At 35.8% G+C, this 24,338-nt stretch overlaps 3 protein-coding genes across 3 annotated transcripts; 2 read left to right on the forward strand and 1 right to left on the reverse strand.

Moving 5' to 3' along the window:
• Window positions 1–10,098: 10,098 nt before the first annotated feature.
• Window positions 10,099–11,431, reverse strand: GCK72_019645 (uncharacterized protein; the record flags this gene model as incomplete). The annotated part of the gene is made up of 4 exons (XM_003115506.2): window positions 10,099–10,173; window positions 10,220–10,355; window positions 10,407–10,748; window positions 10,824–11,431. 4 exons carry the CDS (start codon window positions 11,429–11,431, stop codon window positions 10,099–10,101), a joined length of 1,161 nt encoding a protein of 386 aa, XP_003115554.2.
• A 3,183-nt stretch (window positions 11,432–14,614) lies between these two features.
• On the forward strand, window positions 14,615–19,456 carry GCK72_019646 (uncharacterized protein; the record flags this gene model as incomplete). The annotated part of the gene is made up of 4 exons (XM_053733138.1): window positions 14,615–15,207; window positions 15,256–15,745; window positions 17,920–18,324; window positions 19,352–19,456. The coding sequence occupies 4 exons, from the start codon at window positions 14,615–14,617 to the stop codon at window positions 19,454–19,456; spliced, it is 1,593 nt and encodes a 530-aa protein (XP_053582051.1).
• A 218-nt stretch (window positions 19,457–19,674) lies between these two features.
• On the forward strand, window positions 19,675–20,531 carry GCK72_019647 (uncharacterized protein; the record flags this gene model as incomplete). The annotated part of the gene is made up of 3 exons (XM_053733139.1): window positions 19,675–19,800; window positions 19,921–20,007; window positions 20,397–20,531. 3 exons carry the CDS (start codon window positions 19,675–19,677, stop codon window positions 20,529–20,531), a joined length of 348 nt encoding a protein of 115 aa, XP_053582052.1.
• Between the last annotated feature and the right edge of the window lie 3,807 nt (window positions 20,532–24,338).

The following is a 24,338-nucleotide window of genomic DNA, read 5'->3' on the forward strand; positions in this document are numbered from 1 at the left end:
GATTGCCTCACAATATCGGCTGTTACTGGATCGATCACGAGTAGAGCCGTATTTTTGTAGTTGACAACGTTTTTTTACAAATACAAACTAGAGTTATCGATCGTCAAAGATATGTTTCGCAATTGTAGAAAAGTAAATTGTGTATAAACCATAAAGAACAATGGTAGAGTCAGTCTGAGCGTAGCTTTGTACTTCCCCCTTCTTAAAACGGCCTAAAACAATATTAGTATGATTCGAAACCTATTACTTCAAAATATTTGTTCAATATGGCTCTTCCTTTTAGAGCAATGGAATCTTATCACTTATCCATTTCTCAGGTGCCACTTCCAATTTCCATTCATCACACCATTCGGTTATACGTTCTCAGTAAGACTCGATCAGCGTGTGCCCTAGGGCAAGATTTAAAAAAAAACAGATACTATTGGTCATTAGTAACCAATACAAAAATTTCTGCGCTTGGGCTCCGGGTTACTGTAGTACTGTAGGTGCTCAAAGAGCAAAAAAATTTGTATTGTTTTTGAACGTAGAACGCTGTAATTTTTGGCTTGAAATGAATTACGTCAGTGTATTTTTTTTGCAAAATTTTAAAACATGAAAATGATTTTTGACCAATAACAAAATCAGTCCTTTTTTTCGGAAATTTTGGAAAAAACTGTAATTTTAATGAAACAAGTAGGTAATACCTTTTTACCACACTATGTTTACATGACACAACAATGTTTTTGACGTATCACGTGGTTAAGCAGTTTTTTTTTCCTAAATAGTTCAGATAAGAATGGTGGGGGAAGTTAATTCCATAAAAAGTACCCTGTTTTTAATAATTTCAATCATAATTTTATTGATTTCTAGGTTTAAAAAAGTCCTGTTTTTAGGAATTTCAATCATAATTTTAATGATTTCTAGGTTTAGAAAAGTCCTGTTTTTAGGAATTTCGATTATAATTTCGTTGATTTCTAACCCGGGAGGATTCAAACCCGCGTCTACTGAAGAAAACCTCAGCCCGTTTATTATAGACTCCTTCACCCTCTGGTCGAAGTGTGTCTAACCGGTTCCGACACAGATAAGAATGGTGGGGGAAGTTAATTTCATTAAAAGTACCCTGTTTTTAATAATTTCAATCATAATTTTAATGATTTCTAGGTTTAAAAAAGTCCTGTTTTTAGGAATTTCATTCATAATTTTATTGATTTCTAACCCGGGAGGATTCAAACCCGCGTCTACTGAAGAAAACTTCAGCCCGTTTATTATAGACTCCTTCACCCTCTGGTCGAAGTGTGTCTAACCGGTTCCGACACAGATAAGAATGGTGGGGGAAGTTAATTTCATTAAAAGTACCCTGTTTTTAATAATTTCAATCATAATTTTAATGATTTCTAGGTTTAAAAAAGTCCTGTTTTTAGGAATTTCATTCATAATTTTATTGATTTCTAACCCGGGAGGATTCAAACCCGCGTCTACTGAAGAAAACCTCAGCCCGTTTATTATAGACTCCTTCACCCTCTGGTCGAAGTGTGTCTAACCGGTTCCGACACAGATAAGAATGGTGGGGGAAGTTAATTTCATTAAAAGTACCCTGTTTTTAATAATTTCAATCATAATTTTAATGATTTCTAGGTTTAAAAAAGTCCTGTTTTTAGGAATTTCGATTATAATTTCGTTGATTTCTAACCCGGGAGGATTCAAACCCGCGTCTACTGAAGAAAACTTCAGCCCGTTTATTATAGACTCCTTCACCCTCTGGTCGAAATGTGTCTAACCGGTTCCGACACAGATAAGAATGGTAGGGGAAGTTAATTTCATAAAAAGTACCCTGTTTTTAATAATTTCAATCATAATTTTAATGATTTCTAGGTTTAAAAAAGTCCTGTTTTTAGGAATTTCATTCATAATTTTATTGATTTCTAACCCGGGAGGATTCAAACCCGCGTCTACTGAAGAAAACTTCAGCCCGTTTATTATAGACTCCTTCACCCTCTGGTCGAAATGTGTCTAACCGGTTCCGACACAGATAAGAATGGTGGGGGAAGTTAATTTCATAAAAAGTACCCTGTTTTTAATAATTTCAATCATAATTTTAATGATTTCTAGGTTTAAAAAAGTCCTGTTTTTAGGAATTTCATTCATAATTTTATTGATTTCTAACCCGGGAGGATTCAAACCCGCGTCTACTGAAGAAAACCTCAGCCCGTTTATTATAGACTCCTTCACCCTCTGGTCGAAGTGTGTCTAACCGGTTCCGACACAGATAAGAATGGTGGGGGAAGTTAATTTCATAAAAAGTACCCTGTTTTTAATAATTTCAATCATAATTTTAATGATTTCTAGGTTTAAAAAAGTCCTGTTTTTAGGAATTTCGATTATAATTTCGTTGATTTCTAACCCGGGAGGATTCAAACCCGCGTCTACTGAAGAAAACTTCAGCCCGTTTATTATAGACTCCTTCACCCTCTGGTCGAAATGTGTCTAACCGGTTCCGACACAGATAAGAATGGTGGGGGAAGTTAATTTCATAAAAAGTACCCTGTTTTTAATAATTTCAATCATAATTTTAATGATTTCTAGGTTTAAAAAAGTCCTGTTTTTAGGAATTTCATTCATAATTTTATTGATTTCTAACCCGGGAGGATTCAAACCCGCGTCTACTGAAGAAAACTTCAGCCCGTTTATTATAGACTCCTTCACCCTCTGGTCGAAGTGTGTCTAACCGGTTCCGACACAGATAAGAATGGTGGGGGAAGTTAATTTCATAAAAAGTACCCTGTTTTTAATAATTTCAATCATAATTTTAATGATTTCTAGGTTTAAAAAAGTCCTGTTTTTAGGAATTTCGATTATAATTTCGTTGATTTCTAACCCGGGAGGATTCAAACCCGCGTCTACTGAAGAAAACTTCAGCCCGTTTATTATAGACTCCTTCACCCTCTGGTCGAAATGTGTCTAACCGGTTCCGACACAGATAAGAATGGTGGGGGAAGTTAATTTCATAAAAAGTACCCTGTTTTTAATAATTTCAATCATAATTTTAATGATTTCTAGGTTTAAAAAAGTCCTGTTTTTAGGAATTTCATTCATAATTTTATTGATTTCTAACCCGGGAGGATTCAAACCCGCGTCTACTGAAGAAAACTTCAGCCCGTTTATTATAGACTCCTTCACCCTCTGGTCGAAATGTGTCTAACCGGTTCCGACACAGATAAGAATGGTGGGGGAAGTTAATTTCATAAAAAGTACCCTGTTTTTAATAATTTCAATCATAATTTTAATGATTTCTAGGTTTAAAAAAGTCCTGTTTTTAGGAATTTCGATTATAATTTCGTTGATTTCTAACCCGGGAGGATTCAAACCCGCGTCTACTGAAGAAAACCTCAGCCCGTTTATTATAGACTCCTTCACCCTCTGGTCGAAGTGTGTCTAACCGGTTCCGACACAGATAAGAATGGTGGGGGAAGTTAATTTCATAAAAAGTACCCTGTTTTTAATAATTTCAATCATAATTTTAATGATTTCTAGGTTTAAAAAAGTCCTGTTTTTAGGAATTTCATTCATAATTTTATTGATTTCTAACCCGGGAGGATTCAAACCCGCGTCTACTGAAGAAAACTTCAGCCCGTTTATTATAGACTCCTTCACCCTCTGGTCGAAATGTGTCTAACCGGTTCCGACACAGATAAGAATGGTGGGGGAAGTTAATTTCATAAAAAGTACCCTGTTTTTAATAATTTCAATCATAATTTTAATGATTTCTAGGTTTAAAAAAGTCCTGTTTTTAGGAATTTCGATTATAATTTCGTTGATTTCTAACCCGGGAGGATTCAAACCCGCGTCTACTGAAGAAAACCTCAGCCCGTTTATTATAGACTCCTTCACCCTCTGGTCGAAGTGTGTCTAACCGGTTCCGACACAGATAAGAATGGTGGGGGAAGTTAATTTCATAAAAAGTACCCTGTTTTTAATAATTTCAATCATAATTTTAATGATTTCTAGGTTTAAAAAAGTCCTGTTTTTAGGAATTTCGATTATAATTTCGTTGATTTCTAACCCGGGAGGATTCAAACCCGCGTCTACTGAAGAAAACTTCAGCCCGTTTATTATAGACTCCTTCACCCTCTGGTCGAAATGTGTCTAACCGGTTCCGACACAGATAAGAATGGTGGGGGAAGTTAATTTCATAAAAAGTACCCTGTTTTTAATAATTTCAATCATAATTTTAATGATTTCTAGGTTTAAAAAAGTCCTGTTTTTAGGAATTTCGATTATAATTTCGTTGATTTCTAACCCGGGAGGATTCAAACCCGCGTCTACTGAAGAAAACCTCAGCCCGTTTATTATAGACTCCTTCACCCTCTGGTCGAAGTGTGTCTAACCGGTTCCGACACAGATAAGAATGGTGGGGGAAGTTAATTTCATAAAAAGTACCCTGTTTTTAATAATTTCAATCATAATTTTAATGATTTCTAGGTTTAAAAAAGTCCTGTTTTTAGGAATTTCGATTATAATTTCGTTGATTTCTAACCCGGGAGGATTCAAACCCGCGTCTACTGAAGAAAACTTCAGCCCGTTTATTATAGACTCCTTCACCCTCTGGTCGAAATGTGTCTAACCGGTTCCGACACAGATAAGAATGGTGGGGGAAGTTAATTTCATAAAAAGTACCCTGTTTTTAATAATTTCAATCATAATTTTAATGATTTCTAGGTTTAAAAAAGTCCTGTTTTTAGGAATTTCGATTATAATTTCGTTGATTTCTAACCCGGGAGGATTCAAACCCGCGTCTACTGAAGAAAACTTCAGCCCGTTTATTATAGACTCCTTCACCCTCTGGTCGAAGTGTGTCTAACCGGTTCCGACACAGATAAGAATGGTGGGGGAAGTTAATTTCATAAAAAGTACCCTGTTTTTAATAATTTCAATCATAATTTTAATGATTTCTAGGTTTAAAAAAGTCCTGTTTTTAGGAATTTCATTCATAATTTTATTGATTTCTAACCCGGGAGGATTCAAACCCGCGTCTACTGAAGAAAACCTCAGCCCGTTTATTATAGACTCCTTCACCCTCTGGTCGAAGTGTGTCTAACCGGTTCCGACACAGATAAGAATGGTGGGGGAAGTTAATTTCATAAAAAGTACCCTGTTTTTAATAATTTCAATCATAATTTTAATGATTTCTAGGTTTAAAAAAGTCCTGTTTTTAGGAATTTCATTCATAATTTTATTGATTTCTAACCCGGGAGGATTCAAACCCGCGTCTACTGAAGAAAACCTCAGCCCGTTTATTATAGACTCCTTCACCCTCTGGTCGAAGTGTGTCTAACCGGTTCCGACACAGATAAGAATGGTGGGGGAAGTTAATTTCATAAAAAGTACCCTGTTTTTAATAATTTCAATCATAATTTTAATGATTTCTAGGTTTAAAAAAGTCCTGTTTTTAGGAATTTCATTCATAATTTTATTGATTTCTAACCCGGGAGGATTCAAACCCGCGTCTACTGAAGAAAACCTCAGCCCGTTTATTATAGACTCCTTCACCCTCTGGTCGAAGTGTGTCTAACCGGTTCCGACACAGATAAGAATGGTGGGGGAAGTTAATTTCATAAAAAGTACCCTGTTTTTAATAATTTCAATCATAATTTTAATGATTTCTAGGTTTAAAAAAGTCCTGTTTTTAGGAATTTCGATTATAATTTCGTTGATTTCTAACCCGGGAGGATTCAAACCCGCGTCTACTGAAGAAAACTTCAGCCCATTTATTATAGACTCCTTCACCCTCTGGTCGAAGTGTGTCTAACCGGTTCCGACACAGATAAGAATGGTGGGGGAAGTTAATTTCATAAAAAGTACCCTGTTTTTAATAATTTCAATCATAATTTTAATGATTTCTAGGTTTAAAAAAGTCCTGTTTTTAGGAATTTCGATTATAATTTCGTTGATTTCTAACCCGGGAGGATTCAAACCCGCGTCTACTGAAGAAAACCTCAGCCCGTTTATTATAGACTCCTTCACCCTCTGGTCGAAGTGTGTCTAACCGGTTCCGACACAGATAAGAATGGTGGGGGAAGTTAATTTCATAAAAAGTACCCTGTTTTTAATAATTTCAATCATAATTTTAATGATTTCTAGGTTTAAAAAAGTCCTGTTTTTAGGAATTTCGATTATAATTTCGTTGATTTCTAACCCGGGAGGATTCAAACCCGCGTCTACTGAAGAAAACCTCAGCCCGTTTATTATAGACTCCTTCACCCTCTGGTCGAAGTGTGTCTAACCGGTTCCGACACAGATAAGAATGGTGGGGGAAGTTAATTTCATAAAAAGTACCCTGTTTTTAATAATTTCAATCATAATTTTAATGATTTCTAGGTTTAAAAAAGTCCTGTTTTTAGGAATTTCGATTATAATTTCGTTGATTTCTAACCCGGGAGGATTCAAACCCGCGTCTACTGAAGAAAACTTCAGCCCGTTTATTATAGACTCCTTCACCCTCTGGTCGAAGTGTGTCTAACCGGTTCCGACACAGATAAGAATGGTGGGGGAAGTTAATTTCATAAAAAGTACCCTGTTTTTAATAATTTCAATCATAATTTTAATGATTTCTAGGTTTAAAAAAGTCCTGTTTTTAGGAATTTCATTCATAATTTTATTGATTTCTAACCCGGGAGGATTCAAACCCGCGTCTACTGAAGAAAACCTCAGCCCGTTTATTATAGACTCCTTCACCCTCTGGTCGAAGTGTGTCTAACCGGTTCCGACACAGATAAGAATGGTGGGGGAAGTTAATTTCATAAAAAGTACCCTGTTTTTAATAATTTCAATCATAATTTTAATGATTTCTAGGTTTAAAAAAGTCCTGTTTTTAGGAATTTCGATTATAATTTCGTTGATTTCTAACCCGGGAGGATTCAAACCCGCGTCTACTGAAGAAAACTTCAGCCCGTTTATTATAGACTCCTTCACCCTCTGGTCGAAGTGTGTCTAACCGGTTCCGACACAGATTAGAATGGTGGGGGAAGTTAATTTCATAAAAAGTACCCTGTTTTTAATAATTTCAATCATAATTTTAATGATTTCTAGGTTTAAAAAAGTCCTGTTTTTAGGAATTTCATTCATAATTTTATTGATTTCTAACCCGGGAGGATTCAAACCCGCGTCTACTGAAGAAAACCTCAGCCCGTTTATTATAGACTCCTTCACCCTCTGGTCGAAGTGTGTCTAACCGGTTCCGACACAGATAAGAATGGTGGGGGAAGTTAATTTCATAAAAAGTACCCTGTTTTTAATAATTTCAATCATAATTTTAATGATTTCTAGGTTTAAAAAAGTCCTGTTTTTAGGAATTTCGATTATAATTTCGTTGATTTCTAGGTTTAAAAAAGTCCTGTTTTTAGGAATTTCGATTATAATTTCGTTGATTTCTAACCCGGGAGGATTCAAACCCGCGTCTACTGAAGAAAACCTCAGCCCGTTTATTATAGACTCCTTCACCCTCTGGTCGAAGTGTGTCTAACCGGTTCCGACACAGATAAGAATGGTGGGGGAAGTTAATTTCATAAAAAGTACCCTGTTTTTAATAATTTCAATCATAATTTTAATGATTTCTAGGTTTAAAAAAGTCCTGTTTTTAGGAATTTCATTCATAATTTTATTGATTTCTAACCCGGGAGGATTCAAACCCGCGTCTACTGAAGAAAACCTCAGCCCGTTTATTATAGACTCCTTCACCCTCTGGTCGAAGTGTGTCTAACCGGTTCCGACACAGATAAGAATGGTGGGGGAAGTTAATTTCATAAAAAGTACCCTGTTTTTAATAATTTCAATCATAATTTTAATGATTTCTAGGTTTAAAAAAGTCCTGTTTTTAGGAATTTCGATTATAATTTCGTTGATTTCTAACCCGGGAGGATTCAAACCCGCGTCTACTGAAGAAAACTTCAGCCCGTTTATTATAGACTCCTTCACCCTCTGGTCGAAGTGTGTCTAACCGGTTCCGACACAGATTAGAATGGTGGGGGAAGTTAATTTCATAAAAAGTACCCTGTTTTTAATAATTTCAATCATAATTTTAATGATTTCTAGGTTTAAAAAAGTCCTGTTTTTAGGAATTTCATTCATAATTTTATTGATTTCTAGGTTTAAAAAAGTCCTGTTTTTAGGAATTTCGATTATAATTTCGTTGATTTCTAACCCGGGAGGATTCAAACCCGCGTCTACTGAAGAAAACCTCAGCCCGTTTATTATAGACTCCTTCACCCTCTGGTCGAAGTGTGTCTAACCGGTTCCGACACAGATTAGAATGGTGGGGGAAGTTAATTTCATAAAAAGTACCCTGTTTTTAATAATTTCAATCATAATTTTAATGATTTCTAGGTTTAAAAAAGTCCTGTTTTTAGGAATATCAGTCATAATTTTATTGATTTCTAGGTTTAAAAAAGTCCTGTTTTTAGGAATTTCGATTATAATTTCGTTGATTTCTAACCCGGGAGGATTCAAACCCGCGTCTACTGAAGAAAACCTCAGCCCGTTTATTATAGACTCCTTCACCCTCTGGTTGAAGTGTGTCTAACCGGTTCCGACACAGATTAGAATGGTGGGGGAAGTTAATTTCATTAAAAGTACCCTGTTTTTAATAATTTCAATCATAATTTTATTGATTTCTAGGTTTAAAAAAGTCCTGTTTTTAGGAATTTCGATTATAATTTCGTTGATTTCTAACCCGGGAGGATTCAAACCCGCGTCTACTGAAGAGAACCTTAGCCCGGATAAGTATAGACTATTACAGCGCCATGCTCGATCAGTCTAACCGGAACCGACACAGATAAGAATGGTGGGGGAAGTCAAAGTTAAGAGCGATAATGTATCTCGATTCTAGGGTTTTTAACTTACGTCTGGCAAGTTGGTCGTCATTTGATTCGTCTTGGTCCATTAATTTCTTGTCCACCGTTTCTTGCACTCTTCCGTTTCCGATCTATCAAGCCAGTCGGTTTGCTCTTCATGCGCTGTGCTTTAACACTGAAAAAGAAAACGTTCGTTTATAAACGAGCTGAGAAAATAGGGAATATATGTACGAGATAAATCATGTTTATGTGGATATCTCAACGATGGCCAAAAAAGAGAAGATAGAAGAGTCACCATCCAGTACGGAAAGATGGTGGACGACTGAGCCAAGAAGATGATGATGAGGAGACTGGGGGCCAGTGGGCGGAGTCTAGTAGGAAACCGCCATCTGTTGGTCTAATAGGATCATTGATTTCCCAAGGAGATAAGTAAGAAGGTGGTTTGTGTTAACAGTAATGAGACAATAGGCAAGTGTCTATCTATTATATGTTCTCTTGGGAAAGGGCACGGAAAAAGGAGGAAAGAGGTTGATGAGGTCAAACAAAAACGAAAAAACACAGTCATCGGGCAAAGGACAGGTGGGACCTCTTATTCTACAAGGTTCCAAGTTTCCCCCAAAGTCATCCGTTTGGACCGATTTCCCAAAGAGATAAGGAGGCAGATGGTAAGACGTGAAAAACAATGTCTCTGACAATATACCGGGAGAGACAATGTGTAAATTAGTTGACCTGTCTACGTTGAAAAATGGATATTTCAAACATGGATATTTTTCGATTTTCTAAAAGAATTTTTCGAATATTTTCCGAAAAAAAGGGAAAAGACTTTTATTTATTCGAAGCAACTATCATTGGCGATATATAGTGTACTGTGCTCGCATTTTTTTTCTCCCGACTTAGGAATAATCCTTATTATTGCATGTTGCTGAAAATTGCCGAAAGTTGCCGAAAATTGCCGATTTTTGAAATCGGCAATTGCCGGATTGCCGGATTGCCGAAATTTTCCGTTGCCGCTCGTCCCTGTTTCTCACCCTTTTCTTTCTTTTCCTCGTTCTTGGTAACATCATCTCCTTCTTTATTATCCGGTTTCGACCAAGTCCCGCGCATAGTTGATATCTTGGTCTTTTTTAAATTCCTTATTTGATTTTCTTTGCTTGGATACGTGTATTGCCAACGTTGGTATTTTTAAGCGGAAAATAAGCACGCACACTAAATAACTGTGTTCCAACAACCTTTTTCAAGTAAATATTTTATTTGTTCACAATGATAAAATGATTCAAAATGAGGTTGTTGTCGTGGTTGTCTTGCTTCGTATATTGCTAGTCGATCGTGTAAATTCCGTTCTCTTGACCTGAAAAAGATGAAACTTCATGACATTTTATACAGTATCCTCTTACTTTACGTTTGCCCACGAAGATTCCTCTCACCGCGTCTCGATACTGTGATGACAGAAGAAAACAAACGAAAGGGTGGGAAAGGGCGTTGACAGTTCGAAGGATACTAATGGGATATTGAGCAGCCAAGATTGCATTTCTGAAATAATGAACTGTTTTATCGAGATGACTCCAAGTAAGAAACAATCACCCTAAATCTTCGTTTTTTCTCAGAATTCTTTCAATATTATACAATAAAAGTGCTTCGACTCCAGCGAATCCTTCTGACAACATGAATGCTGTTGTCATAAATAAAATCAAGATAGTAGTATTATCAGAAGAATCGGAGTCCTTTTTCTGAAGGTTCTGACGTTTCTTCTTAACTCTTCGAAGTGCCATCAACAAGGAAATAGTGAGAAAAGGATAAATTATAGCGGCGGAAAATTTCATAATGACTTCGATAAAACCCCAATGGGACATGGCTCCCGGAAGAGATTCCGGGGCGCCTAGGACGTAGCGAGGTTTTATGAGATTCTTGAACATTCCGAGACATCTGAAAATAAATATGAAAAGAAATATGATGTTTACAGAAACACATAATGACTCCCAAGGAAGCATAAATACTTACATTCTACTTGGATTATCTGGCAGCCAGAAAACTCGATACAACGCGAATTGCCACGTACAAAACACAACCCAAAACGCGATACATATTAATAAAGTGATAATTGCTCCTTTCGGTTTTGAGATGTTTTGAACCCTTCGACTCATCGGAAATATCACTGTTAACAATCGAATAGATGCCATCAAAATAGCCATCCAAACGGATAGTCGTCTAGATATATCTAGAAATGTGTTGACTAACTGGGCACCAATATTTATCTCTAAATAGTCTTCTCTCAAACAAGACATCTCTCCAGACCCAGGAAATAATATTGGGATCCACATGATTTCAGCGGCGGCATTAATGAAATCCAAGGAGTTGGTGAGAATGTCAGAAATACAAATACCTATCATGAAAATATAGATTGCAAACGAACGCAATTCTTTTCTCAATAAGACGATCAAGTGGAGTAAATTAACAATCACAGTGGCGATTTGAAGGGAAAGATTTGTGCGGGTGGAGATATTGAAAACGATTTTGTAGATGTCTTCTTCATATTCATAGTCTTGGAGAATATTGTAATCGGGAGCAAGAGTAGTGGTGGTAGTTGCAGTTGTAAAGTTTTTTGGCATGACTGAAATTCTGAAATTTTAACTCATAACCTACAAAACATAATGAGACAAGTTCTATACCAGAAAAACGAAAAATCAAGTATTTGTGAAAAACAGATTTGCTATCTTTCCGTTACTCATTCAGTTTTCAGAATAACAAAGAATTACCGTCTGAGTGGTCGTCTAGAAAAGAAGCACTCTCTGTTTTGACGGTAATTTTGTAAATGAACACCAAAGGAACGATAGAACAGCGGAAAATATCACCTGGTTCTCTCACATTTGCCAGACAAGGTGATCGTGGTAAGTAATAATATAATAGGGGAAAAACAAAAGTGACTTATATTTTTTCATTTAATTATCCAGAACTGCTTTCCTTGTGACACTCTTCCAGAAAATGACTATTGCTTTGATGTAGTTATTGGGGTGACCACAGGAAAACAAAATTGGTTGAATGGGCCAAGTTCGTGACAAGAAATGGTAATAGAGAGTAGGTAGGCAGCATACTAGAAATTTATAATATTCGTTACAAATGAAGTCAATCAATCATCAAGCAATTTGTTTCAGTATTTACTAAGGATTTCTAGTTTGGTCCTTACCCACGGACTAATCAGAGCAGGTTGGGAATGAAATCAAAACACAAAGTAATTGTAGAAAATGTGTTTCATTTCTGGTATTACGAATAAATATGAATCAAATTATTTCAAATAGATGGCTAATGATATGACCAGTGAACAGTTAAATGCTGACTAATTGACCAGGTGTCCAATATTGACGGTGGCCTGAAAAATATTCCGATTCTCTCACGAGTCTTGTCCTTTTTGTTTTTAAAAATTCTAATTCTGACACTTCTGGCGCAGCCAACATTGTTCCTGTCGAGTTGTTCCTGTCGAGTTCCGTCTTCAATCCATGTGTGTTGTAAATCCACAGTTTTCCTTATCAATAAAATTCTGTGTGTATTCTCTTTTCATCGTGTAAAACTTTAAAGAAGAACAACTGTTTCCACGTAGGCTTGTCGATGTCATGTTTAGTACCGCGTCAAAGATCAACTTGATTTAGAAGTTAATTGTTTTTATTCGACGAGTTGACCTGAAACATTGAGAAAATATTTATTCCCATGATTTACTACAAATGAAGCAAAGTTAATACAATATGAAGCAAAAAGTATGGATGGCAAATTGCATGAAAAATATTGATCAGGGGTGGAATTTGTCGCTTGTTTTTCCAAACATTTGTTTAACTGTATTTCGATATTCGATAGATAAGAAATAACACATGAAACAATGTGAAATCGAATTGAGAGACCGAGAAATGTTAGATGTTTGCAACGCAATGAATGTACCGACTCTGTAAAAATGAATAAATAAAATATTCAAGGCTATATTGATTCTTACTTCCAATAGTTTGACATCATTCCAGGTTTCAGAACGATAAATAAAATATTGAATATAGTTGCATTCGCCTCCGTCAAAATGAAAAAAATTGAGGTGATTAATACAAGCCTTCCTGGTCGATTTTGGCATAAACATATCACAACATTTGGATAGACAAAAATAATAGGAATAACTTGGAACAATGGGTCCATACTATTTCTAGCTTCTAGGAAGCCGTACAGATTTGAGGGAAACACCCAACGCTTGGTTGCGTTTGTTTCAAGAGCGCACCTAGGTACAAAACATTCTTTCAACATACATGCACATCCAGAACTTACAGAACTTCACTTGCCTCTCCATTGTCGCGATACCATAGTTTTTGATAAAACATAAAATGACATGAGTAATAAAAAAATCGTATTGAGAATATAAGAGACACCAAGAAAATGGAAGTTCTTGAGGACAAACTTTTGGAAACAAGAAGAATTGATATCCAGAAAGTAATCGATTTGGTTGAACTGAGAACTGCCTCTTTCAACCCGTGGAATGGATCCACAAGGTAAAAACCGTTTTCTAAACATGTCGAGTGTTTACTCCAATGAGAGAATTCCAAAATTCGTTTTTCTTCAAATACCTTCTCGTAAAATATCGCAACGTGTTGAAGGGTATCAGACACACAAATTCCAATCATAAGAATAAAAAATGAAGTGGATCGGAGTTCTTTTTTGAGTAAAATCATTAGATGAATCAGGTTGATTAGAACTGTTATAGGCGATAAAACAAGGTGTATGAGATCAGTGATAGAAGAAGAAACTTTATAGGAGTCTTCATATATAAATGGATCCGCACGATAGTCATACTCATAGATGAACATTTGGTAGAAGAAGAAGTTGAACTCAAGAGTCGACAAAAGACGGAATGAAAGTAAGTCGATAAAGCAGTACTCGGACATCAAACTCCTCCTTCCCAACACATGTGAATAAGTTAATTACCGTTTGCATATGAAAAATTCTCAGAAGTGAATTGCTCAATTATGAAATCATTCTCTTCTTGAAATTTAAAATTCCAATACTCTGTAATTATACATCCAAATGTACATTTCGAAGTAAATATTTTTCACAAAATTATATAGTATGGTGTGTGAGGAAACAGACTCACATAGAACTGCTCCAAAAAATGGCTGGCTTTCAGATACACTAATATGTAAACAGATTACAGTGAAAAAAACATATAATAAAAATACTGTTGAGATTACGTAAGATTTACGTCCAAGTTTAAGAACTTTTGGGGCTCATGAAGTGAAGATATTAATGAGTTGCAATAAAATTTCGATGATAAACAAAAAATGTCAGAATTCCTGGTTTCATTCAGCACCTTTTTCAATCTTCACGTAATATCTTAACTGTTCTCTTTCAAAATTTTAGTCCTTTTTTTTAGTTCATAATTCTTTTGAAATTTGTCATTTTTAAACATTATTACAGTTTGCTCCCAAGTCACGCAACTTTAATTGGGGGGTTCACAAGTTTTGAGTTTCAGAATTCGTGAAATTCATTACGCATGCTCTCACTCCCTTCTAAACCACTTATTAGGTGATTCAAGTCTAGACAAACATGTCTTTAATTTTCATTCTTTATACTGTTATTATACATTTCCTGGTTGGTGTTAACATATTTCAGTTTGTGATACACATAAAACTAGACATTTTTATTGCCTAATCGAGTTTTTCCTCAAAACTTAATATCCCCGATTGGACTACATTCCAGAATTAAATTGGATTTACTCACTTTTATTTTGGTATTAACTTGTTACTACTTTTCAGTATCCACGTCTGAAAATGACGAAAAAACCAAGAATATACACTACAACATCTTTGCCAACATCCGAAATCCCTATCCAGTCTGACTACGATCCAGATATGGAGTTCTACAATAAAATAAGCATGGCATGTGCAATGATTGATCTGATCCTTCAATCACTCACAATCTTTGTAAACATTATTCATTTATCGGTCTTGTCACAAAAAGAGTTACGTGGATTGTCTATTTATCTTATTATGATATGGATTGCTCTTCTAGACACAACTAACTTCTGCATCTGGGTTTTCAACAATCTGGACATGTTTTTTAGAATTCTTTCAATTCCAGGAACTCCATGCTTGAGTTACGAATTCACTGAATTCACTCCATATAACTTTTTCACTGCTGAAGCTAACTTCATCAGTCAGAGACTATCCACACTCCTTTCTTTGTTAATGGCGTTAACCAGAACTTTATCTGTTAGATTTCCGGTGAATAATTTGGTTCAAAGCATGACTTCTTGCAAGATGACGTTGAGAGTAATGGTACTCTTGCTTTTGGTATTCATGGGAATCTCTTTCTGGCCATTGATATCGTTGAAGAAATTGTGGTTGCCGGATTATGTAAACTCGTAAGTTGATTGTGTTTCATGCTCGTATCACTATCTTTAACTGTTCAGTTTCTGCACTCTATCCCCTGCAGAACTTAATGCCACTGGGTATGTATGGGCATTTCCAAAATCAGTTACTAACGCTATCGATGTTTCCACTATTTTTGATAAGATTTTCATGAAATTTCTCCCGGCTATCGGCTATCCAATTCTTACAATTCTATTAATCTTGGAGCTTATAAAAGTGAAGAAACGGAGATCCAAAATGCAGAATAATGAATCGAAGGATAATACCACTGGTCTTATTCTTTTCATGACCATCAGTTTCATGTTATCTGAAGGAACTGCTGCAGTTCAAGGGATACTTATATACAATCACGAATGGTTCGATGATGAGAAAGTAGTCAATGCTATCGCATTCTCTTCTTATCCGATTTATAACCTGCGGTCTTTGAACGAATTCTCTCACTTCTTTGTGTGTTACTTCTTGTCTTCACGATATCGGGATACCTTATATCGAATTATGTGTTGTTGTCAGGAGAAGTCTAAAAGGAATAATGTAAGTTTGATGAACATATCGTTTTTATTTAACCTTGAGTTTCAGTTGACAATTGCACAAATCTCTACTTCTAATTCAATGACAAAATGATTACGTTTTGAGTTTATGTGTAAAGATTTAAAGTCATAAATAAAATATAATTTCAACGTTTTGTTTTCTCTATTGATTTTGTTTCCATTTCACTCATGCTGATAACCAGTTCTAATAGAAACAAACCACGTCATTACTCTGTGGCTGAACTCGAAAAATAAAACGGGTTTCATTTTTTCTTCAGATCAACTCTGAAAATTAATCCTGATTTGAAATCAATGTTAAATTTCGCACAAAACAGAAATTTGCTTTCACTCAAAACTCCAATTTATGTGAATGTAGACCACTCAAAAGTGAGACAGAATAGAAAAGAAAAACAATTAAATCAAGCAGAAAAATTCTGCTGTTCTCAGTGAAATTTTCAGTTTCTTAATTCAGATGCATTTTTAATTGATGGTCTGAAAATGAAAAAAAAAAAGTGAGTTGTTTTTTTGGAGTACCTAACTTGAATGACGTTTTTTTGCAAATTCTCTGCGTAATAAAGTGAGCAAAGAATGCGGAATTCAAAGTTTAAGCCCAACAAAAAGGGGAAATTCAAACGAATTCATTGTTTTTCACTCCCGATTTCTCATCACTCAACTCGGCGAAGATAATGCATTTACGTGAATATCATTCACAGTTAATGCCATGCATTCAACTATGAATTTGCGGTTACTCAGACTAACGTCGGGTTTTTGAGACACTTCCGTCAAGTAGTACAGTAATTCTCCTCGTTTTGTTCAAACCAGTCGGTTCACGTCGCCTCACGGTAGCTAACCCCCCATCGAAAATTCTTTCACGTCGTCGCTTTTTAGAAAACGGCCCGTATCTTTTTATGACGTGGATCAATCTTAAAACGGACAACATTTTTGGAATCCTCCACATTTTCTGAATTCTATGGTATCAAAAAATCTTTCACGTCGTCACATGGGATCGAACCAACTAACTGTAGTCAACGTTGCTTAACTTGCCAGATCGGACGCGGCGACGCACCAACTTGAACCATGGGGCTCAAGAAAGACGCTGGACCGGGCGAGGTTAGATAAGGCGATGCTTTGCCGACCGTCTCTTCCCTTTTTTCGCTCTCGATTTCCACATGCTTTATCAGTTTTTTTGACGCAGAAGACGTCATTTTGAGCTTTGAAAAATGAAACAGACGGGCATCGAGTGGTTAAAATTTCGGATCTTTTGGTCCAAGTTCGAAGAAAATCGGTTCAGTAGTGAGGGTTGTAGGATCGGCGACAGACAGACAAACATACAGTCGTTTGCGTTTGTTAATAGTATACAGATTGCGTTTGTTAATAGTAAAGACCGCAATAAATTTTTTGCACTTTCTTCGATTTTGATTCCAATTTAATCATAGAATCGCTAATTAACAGTAACAAAGTTGTTTGTGTTGCGACGTGAACTAGCGTGGCCTAGCCTAGTGAGGTAATACGTGGCAAGCTAGGCCACACGTGGCAAGTGCGGTCACACGTGGCGGTCACACTGCCTATGTAGATAACTCTTGGCTGTTGTAAATAAAGTGACGACTCCAGAGTTAGACCCTTTCAAAAAACCTTAATGTCGTTTTTCTATGGATTGTCTTTCATGGGCCTATTCTTGGCAAGCAAAAAACGTTTTTCGCTGCTTTTTTTCGATTCACGGAACCAGAAAATCACCGAAAAACTAAACGTTGTTCTGGTGTTTTTACCGTTCGCTTTGAGACCTGCGGTGTCGAAAAAGGCATGTGCCAGCGAAAAATAGTTTTTCGCTGGTTTCCTTTTCTCGTGAATTGGAAAGAAGCAGCAAAAAACTATTTTTCGCTGGCACATGCCTTTTTCGACACCGCAGGTCTCGAAGCGAACGGTAAAAACACCAGCGAAAAACTTTCAGTTTTTCGGTGATTTTCTGGTTCCGTAAATCGAAAAAAAGCAGTGAAAATGTTTTTTGCTTTTCAAGAATATTAATAAACTTACGAAATCGTGTTTTTATGTTTCAATGTTTTTTTTTTCAATCTTTTCATTCTCATATAAAAATGTTACAGAATCAAACTCCTCAATCTCTAATATCAGCTACATTTTGAGAAAATATCATATAAAACATTGACGTTATCTTTGTTCCAGGCTCACAATTCTACTGCAATCGACGAATCAATAAGTACAGAATCAGCATATGATGGTGACAAGTCGAAAGATTCTGAAATGATGGGAGATGATGAGAACAGAAGATTGTCCAATGAAAGAAGTTCGTCGTCCTGTGATTCGATGAGAAAAGCATCACATATTTTTCGACTGATCAGAGTGAATTTAATGCAAATTGTGGATCAGCTGACAAATAACGGCCCGGAGGTCTCTGCAATTCCACTACCAACTTCACAATCTTCTGCAACTCATGAGAATCTTGTATCAAATAACAGATTAGAATCGAGTGAAGGCCTCATAATTACACATGATGCTATTATTGATCAAAATACGACGATTCCTTCTATACAAGTGATCCCGATGGAAGCTGAACCGCTGAACCAAGAGGTAGTTTTGAAAAGATATTTGATTTGAAACTGCTAGCTTTTTGAGTTAGATAGGAATACTACAAATGTAAATTAACCGGAAGAAAAAGCGGATGTTTCAAAATATTATCAACATTGTCATAAATTTGCTTTTGAGACATATAATTTAATGAAATCAAGGTTTAATGTTTGAAGAAAGATAGAGAAATTTAAATACTTCGAGACATTTTTCTCAGTGCTCCGTAAACGTATCATTCTGAAACTTTCCGATAAAGGAAATCAAGACATTCAGGGAAAATATGAGCATTGAATTTGCAAAAGTATTCATTTTCTGTAAACTTTTACTTTCGATTCTTGCACCCATTTAGATCAAATTTCCTTATTTTGGAAGATGGAATTCATAAGGCAATTTGATCCAAATGGGTGCTAGAATCGAGAGCATAACTTTACAGAAAAGGAATATTTTTGCAAATCCAATGCTCATATTTATCCTGAATGTCTTGATTTACTTCATCTTAAAGTTTCAAAATGATAAGTTATCGGAACACTAAAAGAAAGATCTCGCAGTTCTGAAACAGTGAATATCACAGGTGGGTGAAAATTCGAAAGTGGAAAAAATTTGATTTCAAGGTTGAAAACGCCGCAATTATAATTTAAAAAGAAAACTACAGAAAAAGTAGGTTTCGATTGATTTTACAAGTTTCCCGAAAAAAATAAATCCATGAAAATCAACTTGATATTCCATTTTCTAGGTAGTCCAATTAATATTGGACGGCTGAAAAAAGGGACTATTTGGTGATATCGTAGTACCCTCTCAAAGTTGGTAATTTTCGACTAAAACAGACCAAATTGTCTATCTTACTGCACAGTACTGTTCTACAGTCTGGATTCCATATAAACTGAAATTTAATCATATTAAACGTCTTAAAAGCAGGCTGAATTCAGATTAGCAAATGGAACTGATCTCCGCATCAGGTCCCTTACCTTCAAATTGCACCTTTTTAATCAAAACGCCTTTTCAGACACAAACTAATCCGCTTTCGTTTCAGCCTGCTCGCAGTTCTGAGCATTATTCATCTTCGTTTCAATTCGAGGATATTGACTACAGTGTAACCAGAGCCAGAGCCATCAGTCCGAGAGATCTGACCACATAGATTTTTCCATTCGTGTGCCTTTCGAGTCACGTGATAACGAGTGTGTGAGTGTGTGAGGGATTCCGAAAAGAATCTCAATTCTGCATAAGCTGTTGGTTTTCAAAAAAAAACCTTAATGTTTTTTTTTCCATGGATTGTCTTGATAAAATTAAGGATTCGTCTTGTCTCCTAGTTTCTAATTCAAATGTTTTGCTCAATCTTATCATTCTTACATAAGGATGTTACAGAATGAAACTCCCCAACATCTGACTTCAATTGATAATTTCGGAACAACAAACGTTGTGAGAAACAGACAAAGCGAAACTGGAAGTAGCTCGATAACCCGGGAACATCAAAATGAAGCGGTAAGTTTTTAACTTAACCTTTATGTTTACTCTTGTTTCAACTGGAATCAACTCGTCAAAAGTAATATTGAATGCTGTGAAGTTTTCTTCTTTCGTTGTGATGAGATCTCACCTTTACAGGCTGACATGGACATCAATTTGTCCTCTTCAGTTGATGACGTCGACGTCAGACTACCAGTCATCAGAAGTCTGGACATAATCACGAAGGTAACATTCAACTTTTTTTCATCAGAATCGAAAAATCGCGTTTTTGGCTGCACATTTTTTTCCAAAACTAAATTGAAAAGTTGTTGAGAATTTAACTTGCAGAAAATTTTTTTTCTTATTTTGGGTCTATAGTTAACCAATAAATCCTGCATTTGAAATACTCACAACATCAAGCTGAGATTAAGTCTCTCTGTCTTTGATTTAGATAATGAAAAGAGTAGAACTAACAAAGAGTATACTCTTAACTATAGTTAACAAAACAATTTTTTTTTTGAAAAATAATAGAAACCAGTTTTGACAGTGTGTAAAAAAGGCAAAAGGCAAAAAGCTGAAAATATGATCCCATAATGATCGTATTTCAAAGTGTTTTCTAAACTCGTCTTTTACAGCCGAAAAAACGACCCTCACCAGAACCGAGATTGCTTGAAACCGACGACGACTCGATACTTTCGGTTGATGAACACTACAAGAACTATTGTAGTTATTCAATGGTTGGAATCCATGATGTTTTGGCTGGATATTGAATTTTGCTGGGACTGTTCGGTTAGTAATCTTAACCAACGTTCCGGGTTGAAGACGCGCTCTCTGACTCGTTTGATCACCGGAAGGCACACGAAAAAAGTTGAATATCTCCGGATTGTCAATCCTTTTGATCAAAGGCAGTATAAAGTATTCTCAGTGGATTGGGGTACTTTTTGGCCGGGTCCGTCACTTGACCCGGTCCGTGACCTAGACCTAGGAAAATCAAAAAGTCAATATTTTTCGAACATTTTTGCTGAAGTAGTTAGCTATGAAATCTCAACAGGAAATTGTTGTATACACTATTTTAGCATTTTTCGTTTCTAAAAAATATTTCAGGTCTACTCCTTCATCGTGAAAATTTGCAAAATGTATGAAATTTTTAGGCTTTTTCATGAAAGAATGAGGCCAACTTCTATTTCAATTTTTAAACCCTTCCGATAAATTGTTTTTATTTCATGTAGATTGTGATTTTCTAAAAAAAAAAAAGGTTGTCTTCTCGGGTCACTGCCGAGATAAAACCGATTTCATGAAAGCTTTCACAATGAAGGTGTAAGAAAAAATGAAATCAATTGACAATTCATTTGAAATAATTTTATGAAGTCGATTGGTTTATTTTCAAAGTAGCAGAATCAACAGTTTTGTTGCTTGAAAACTTCACGAAACCCTCAGAATAATCCAAGAAACTCTCACAAGAATTATCAGAAAAGACTCAGTCGGAATCCTGGTATGGAGGTTCCAAGTTCCGGAAAATTTTCAGTCAAATGAAATTTCGATCACATTCAAAAAGATAGGTCAGAATAGAAACAAAAATGACACAACTCTCATAATTTCTTTCTGAAACTTATTCTTCTTTTTTTTGATCAAGCTAAAACCATATGCAGTAGAATCTTAAAGGATTTAATCTTTATCAACGTTGTATTTTTTTTGAGTTATAAGGAAAAGTTTGAAAAAAAAACCGAAAATTTTACAAAAATTACATTTGCTGAAATTGAGGCGGAGCTAAAGGTATGGTCTGACAAAAAATATATCCAAAAAATGCTTAATATGACTTTTTTATTTGTTCCCTTCGAAATTTAATTGAAAAAAAAACTTTCACAGTTTTCACCTCCCATAGAGGCTATTTTAGACGGTTGGGGGCGGAGCCAAATGAAATATGGACTAATGTGTTATGAGTTGTCAGAGTACCAACTATGTATAATACCAACCCAAAAACACCGGTTTGACTTTTTTTCTGTATAGTGGGTAACAGCTCGGTGCTCGAGTTTCAGAGAAAGTCCGGCAAAACTGTGAAGAAACTTCTCAGGTATAACTTTGGGTAGCATCTGAGAATTTCCAATATAATGACCTAAACACTTTCCTTGTTTCGATTTGGTTTATTTCCTGTTTGATTGTAAACATTGCATTTTTCCAGCATATCACACAAACATTTCATGGTGAATGCGAACGAAACGAGACTCCCACTGAAACATCCATTCAAACTGAAGTATGGCTTTCGAATTTTGAAAAGCTGGGATCAAAGAGCTGCATTGAAGACTTTGACTGAGAGGAATTGGATTAATGATTTCAGCTTCCTCCACCAGGTAAACCTCGAATGAGCTTCGGGGTTTCAGTTGCTACATTTCCCATTTTCAGACCCATATGCAACCCTTCTTAACGGAGAACGTAAACATTCATCAAATTATGGTTCTGACTCTTTTGGTCACAAAGTGAGTTGATATACAATACCGCTCAAAAAGTTGGAGCTTTTGCTGTTTTCAGTGACAAGTGATGAACTTTGAGAATACGGGGTCACGGGGCAATTGGAGATCTCATAATACCAAATTTAACATGATTTGCAGATCAAATCTAGAATTTCGTTTTTGTGCTCGACCTGAGCACCTTCCTTTTCATCCCAATCCTTCTCTATTCTTTTAATATAAATTCTTTCAATATATTTCTTCATTCCCCTCCTACACAATAAAATTCCTACCATCATATTTCTGTCTTCCCCATAATATTTCTCACTCGGATTGTATAATCCCTCTTCTCTCTCTCACCAGGGGCCGTCCCGCCCCCTTCTTTCCTCATTCTCAAGCTTCTAGAGCGACCGGACGGTCGGCTCTCTTTTTCTATCACATTTTTCTCTTTTCTTTCCTTTTCTCTTTATAATTTCTTGTTACTATTAATTCTGGTTTAATTACCCAAGTTTGAGATAAAATCGTTACGTTATCCTTGCTTGGTACCACATCTACATATATCTCTCCTACACTTCGTACCGATCCGGACACACCACTCTGCCCCGTGCATAGTTTTTGTAGTTAGCAATTATTTTGCAATAACACTCCATGAAAAGTTAGATGTTATCAAATTAATTTCTTTCTCAAAGTAACAAATTTCAGTGCAAAATAGTATAATTTTGGAGCTTACCACATTGATGATATTTAACTTTTCAGGGAGTGCCCGTACAAAAAAGTTGTCAACTACAAAAATGAAGCTGTAGGTTTGATCTACAATTTTTGTAGAAGTTGGTATTATTAGACTCCGTTGACAAATGTTCAAAATTCATCATTTTCCACTGAAAACAACAAAAGCTCCAAACATTTGAGCGATACACGGTGAGCATCTGAATTTTTTCACCGCTGAATCCGATTTCGCGTTCCGTGCGCTGCTGATGTAACTGAGAGGACGACTCAAAAATTATAATTCATCCTATTCAGTATTACAATTTTTGCGTTCTCATTGCCTTCAAAGTTTAAATTAAATTATTGTCAATTTAGAGCCACTGATGAAAAGAGCACGCAGTTCCCTCTTCGATGGCAAGAAGCCCTGGAAAGGAACGATTTGATAAGCAAGGCGTACAGGTGTGAAACGGCTCGAAACTCATTGACTGAGGTAAGTAGGGACGATTTAATTAAACTTTCCTGATTCTTTGGCTGAAAATGTGTAACGAGCTAGCCGGAAACTTCAATTATCTCATTTACAGATCCTAAACAAAGAAAGGATGGAATTTCTCGCAAGAATTATGGATGAGATGGGTATAAAAATCTGGAAACCTGTCATGTTAATATTTCCGATGTCCAATATCTCTATTTTGTTGTCATCTTTCCGTCCCTGACTTCGTTGCATTCAGTATTTTAGTATTGAATGATATCATGCCCACGGCCAAATTCCAAACTCTCTTAAATGTTTCCTTTACTCGTTTCTAACATTATCCTGTTTTCTCCCGCTGCTGTTATTTTTCTCTCTCTCTCAGATTGGATCCATTATTTTTCACTTAACCCAATTCTACCGGATTTTCTTCCTAACTTTTTTTACTAGTCCACCACGTGAGAGGATTGTATCTATTATCCGTTTTCATGTATTCCTTTAATAATTCTATTTATGTCAATAAATAAGTGAATTATAAATAAATAATTAAATATAAATTAGGTCATGCTTCCCCTTTCCACTGTTACTTTTTTAATACATACAGCGCCAGAATCTTAAACTTTCGGGACAATACTTTTTGTCTTTTTCGTCAGAACGAATTTCAAGGACAAATGACTCGTTGTATTGCGCAGCTCTCAATTCTCGCTTGCGATTCTTTTTTTTTCCAGAATTTACACAATAGCAATTTTTCAGTGAACACTTAATTTTATTGCTGTGATCAGAATACACATAATTCAAAGTCAGTTCTTTTTATTTTCTCGGAGTTCTCGGATCCGACGAACTAGCACTTATCACTGAAATCACTTTCATCGTCATTGATTGTTTTTTTCCAAAAATAGTATCCGTCTTGTAGTGTTTCTAATGGAGAGAGAGAGAGAAAGGTACAATTCAGCTTTTTCAGT

The sequence above is a fragment of the Caenorhabditis remanei genome, chromosome V (assembly GCF_010183535.1).
Source record: "Caenorhabditis remanei strain PX506 chromosome V, whole genome shotgun sequence".
NCBI classification, from domain to species: domain Eukaryota; kingdom Metazoa; phylum Nematoda; class Chromadorea; order Rhabditida; family Rhabditidae; genus Caenorhabditis; species Caenorhabditis remanei.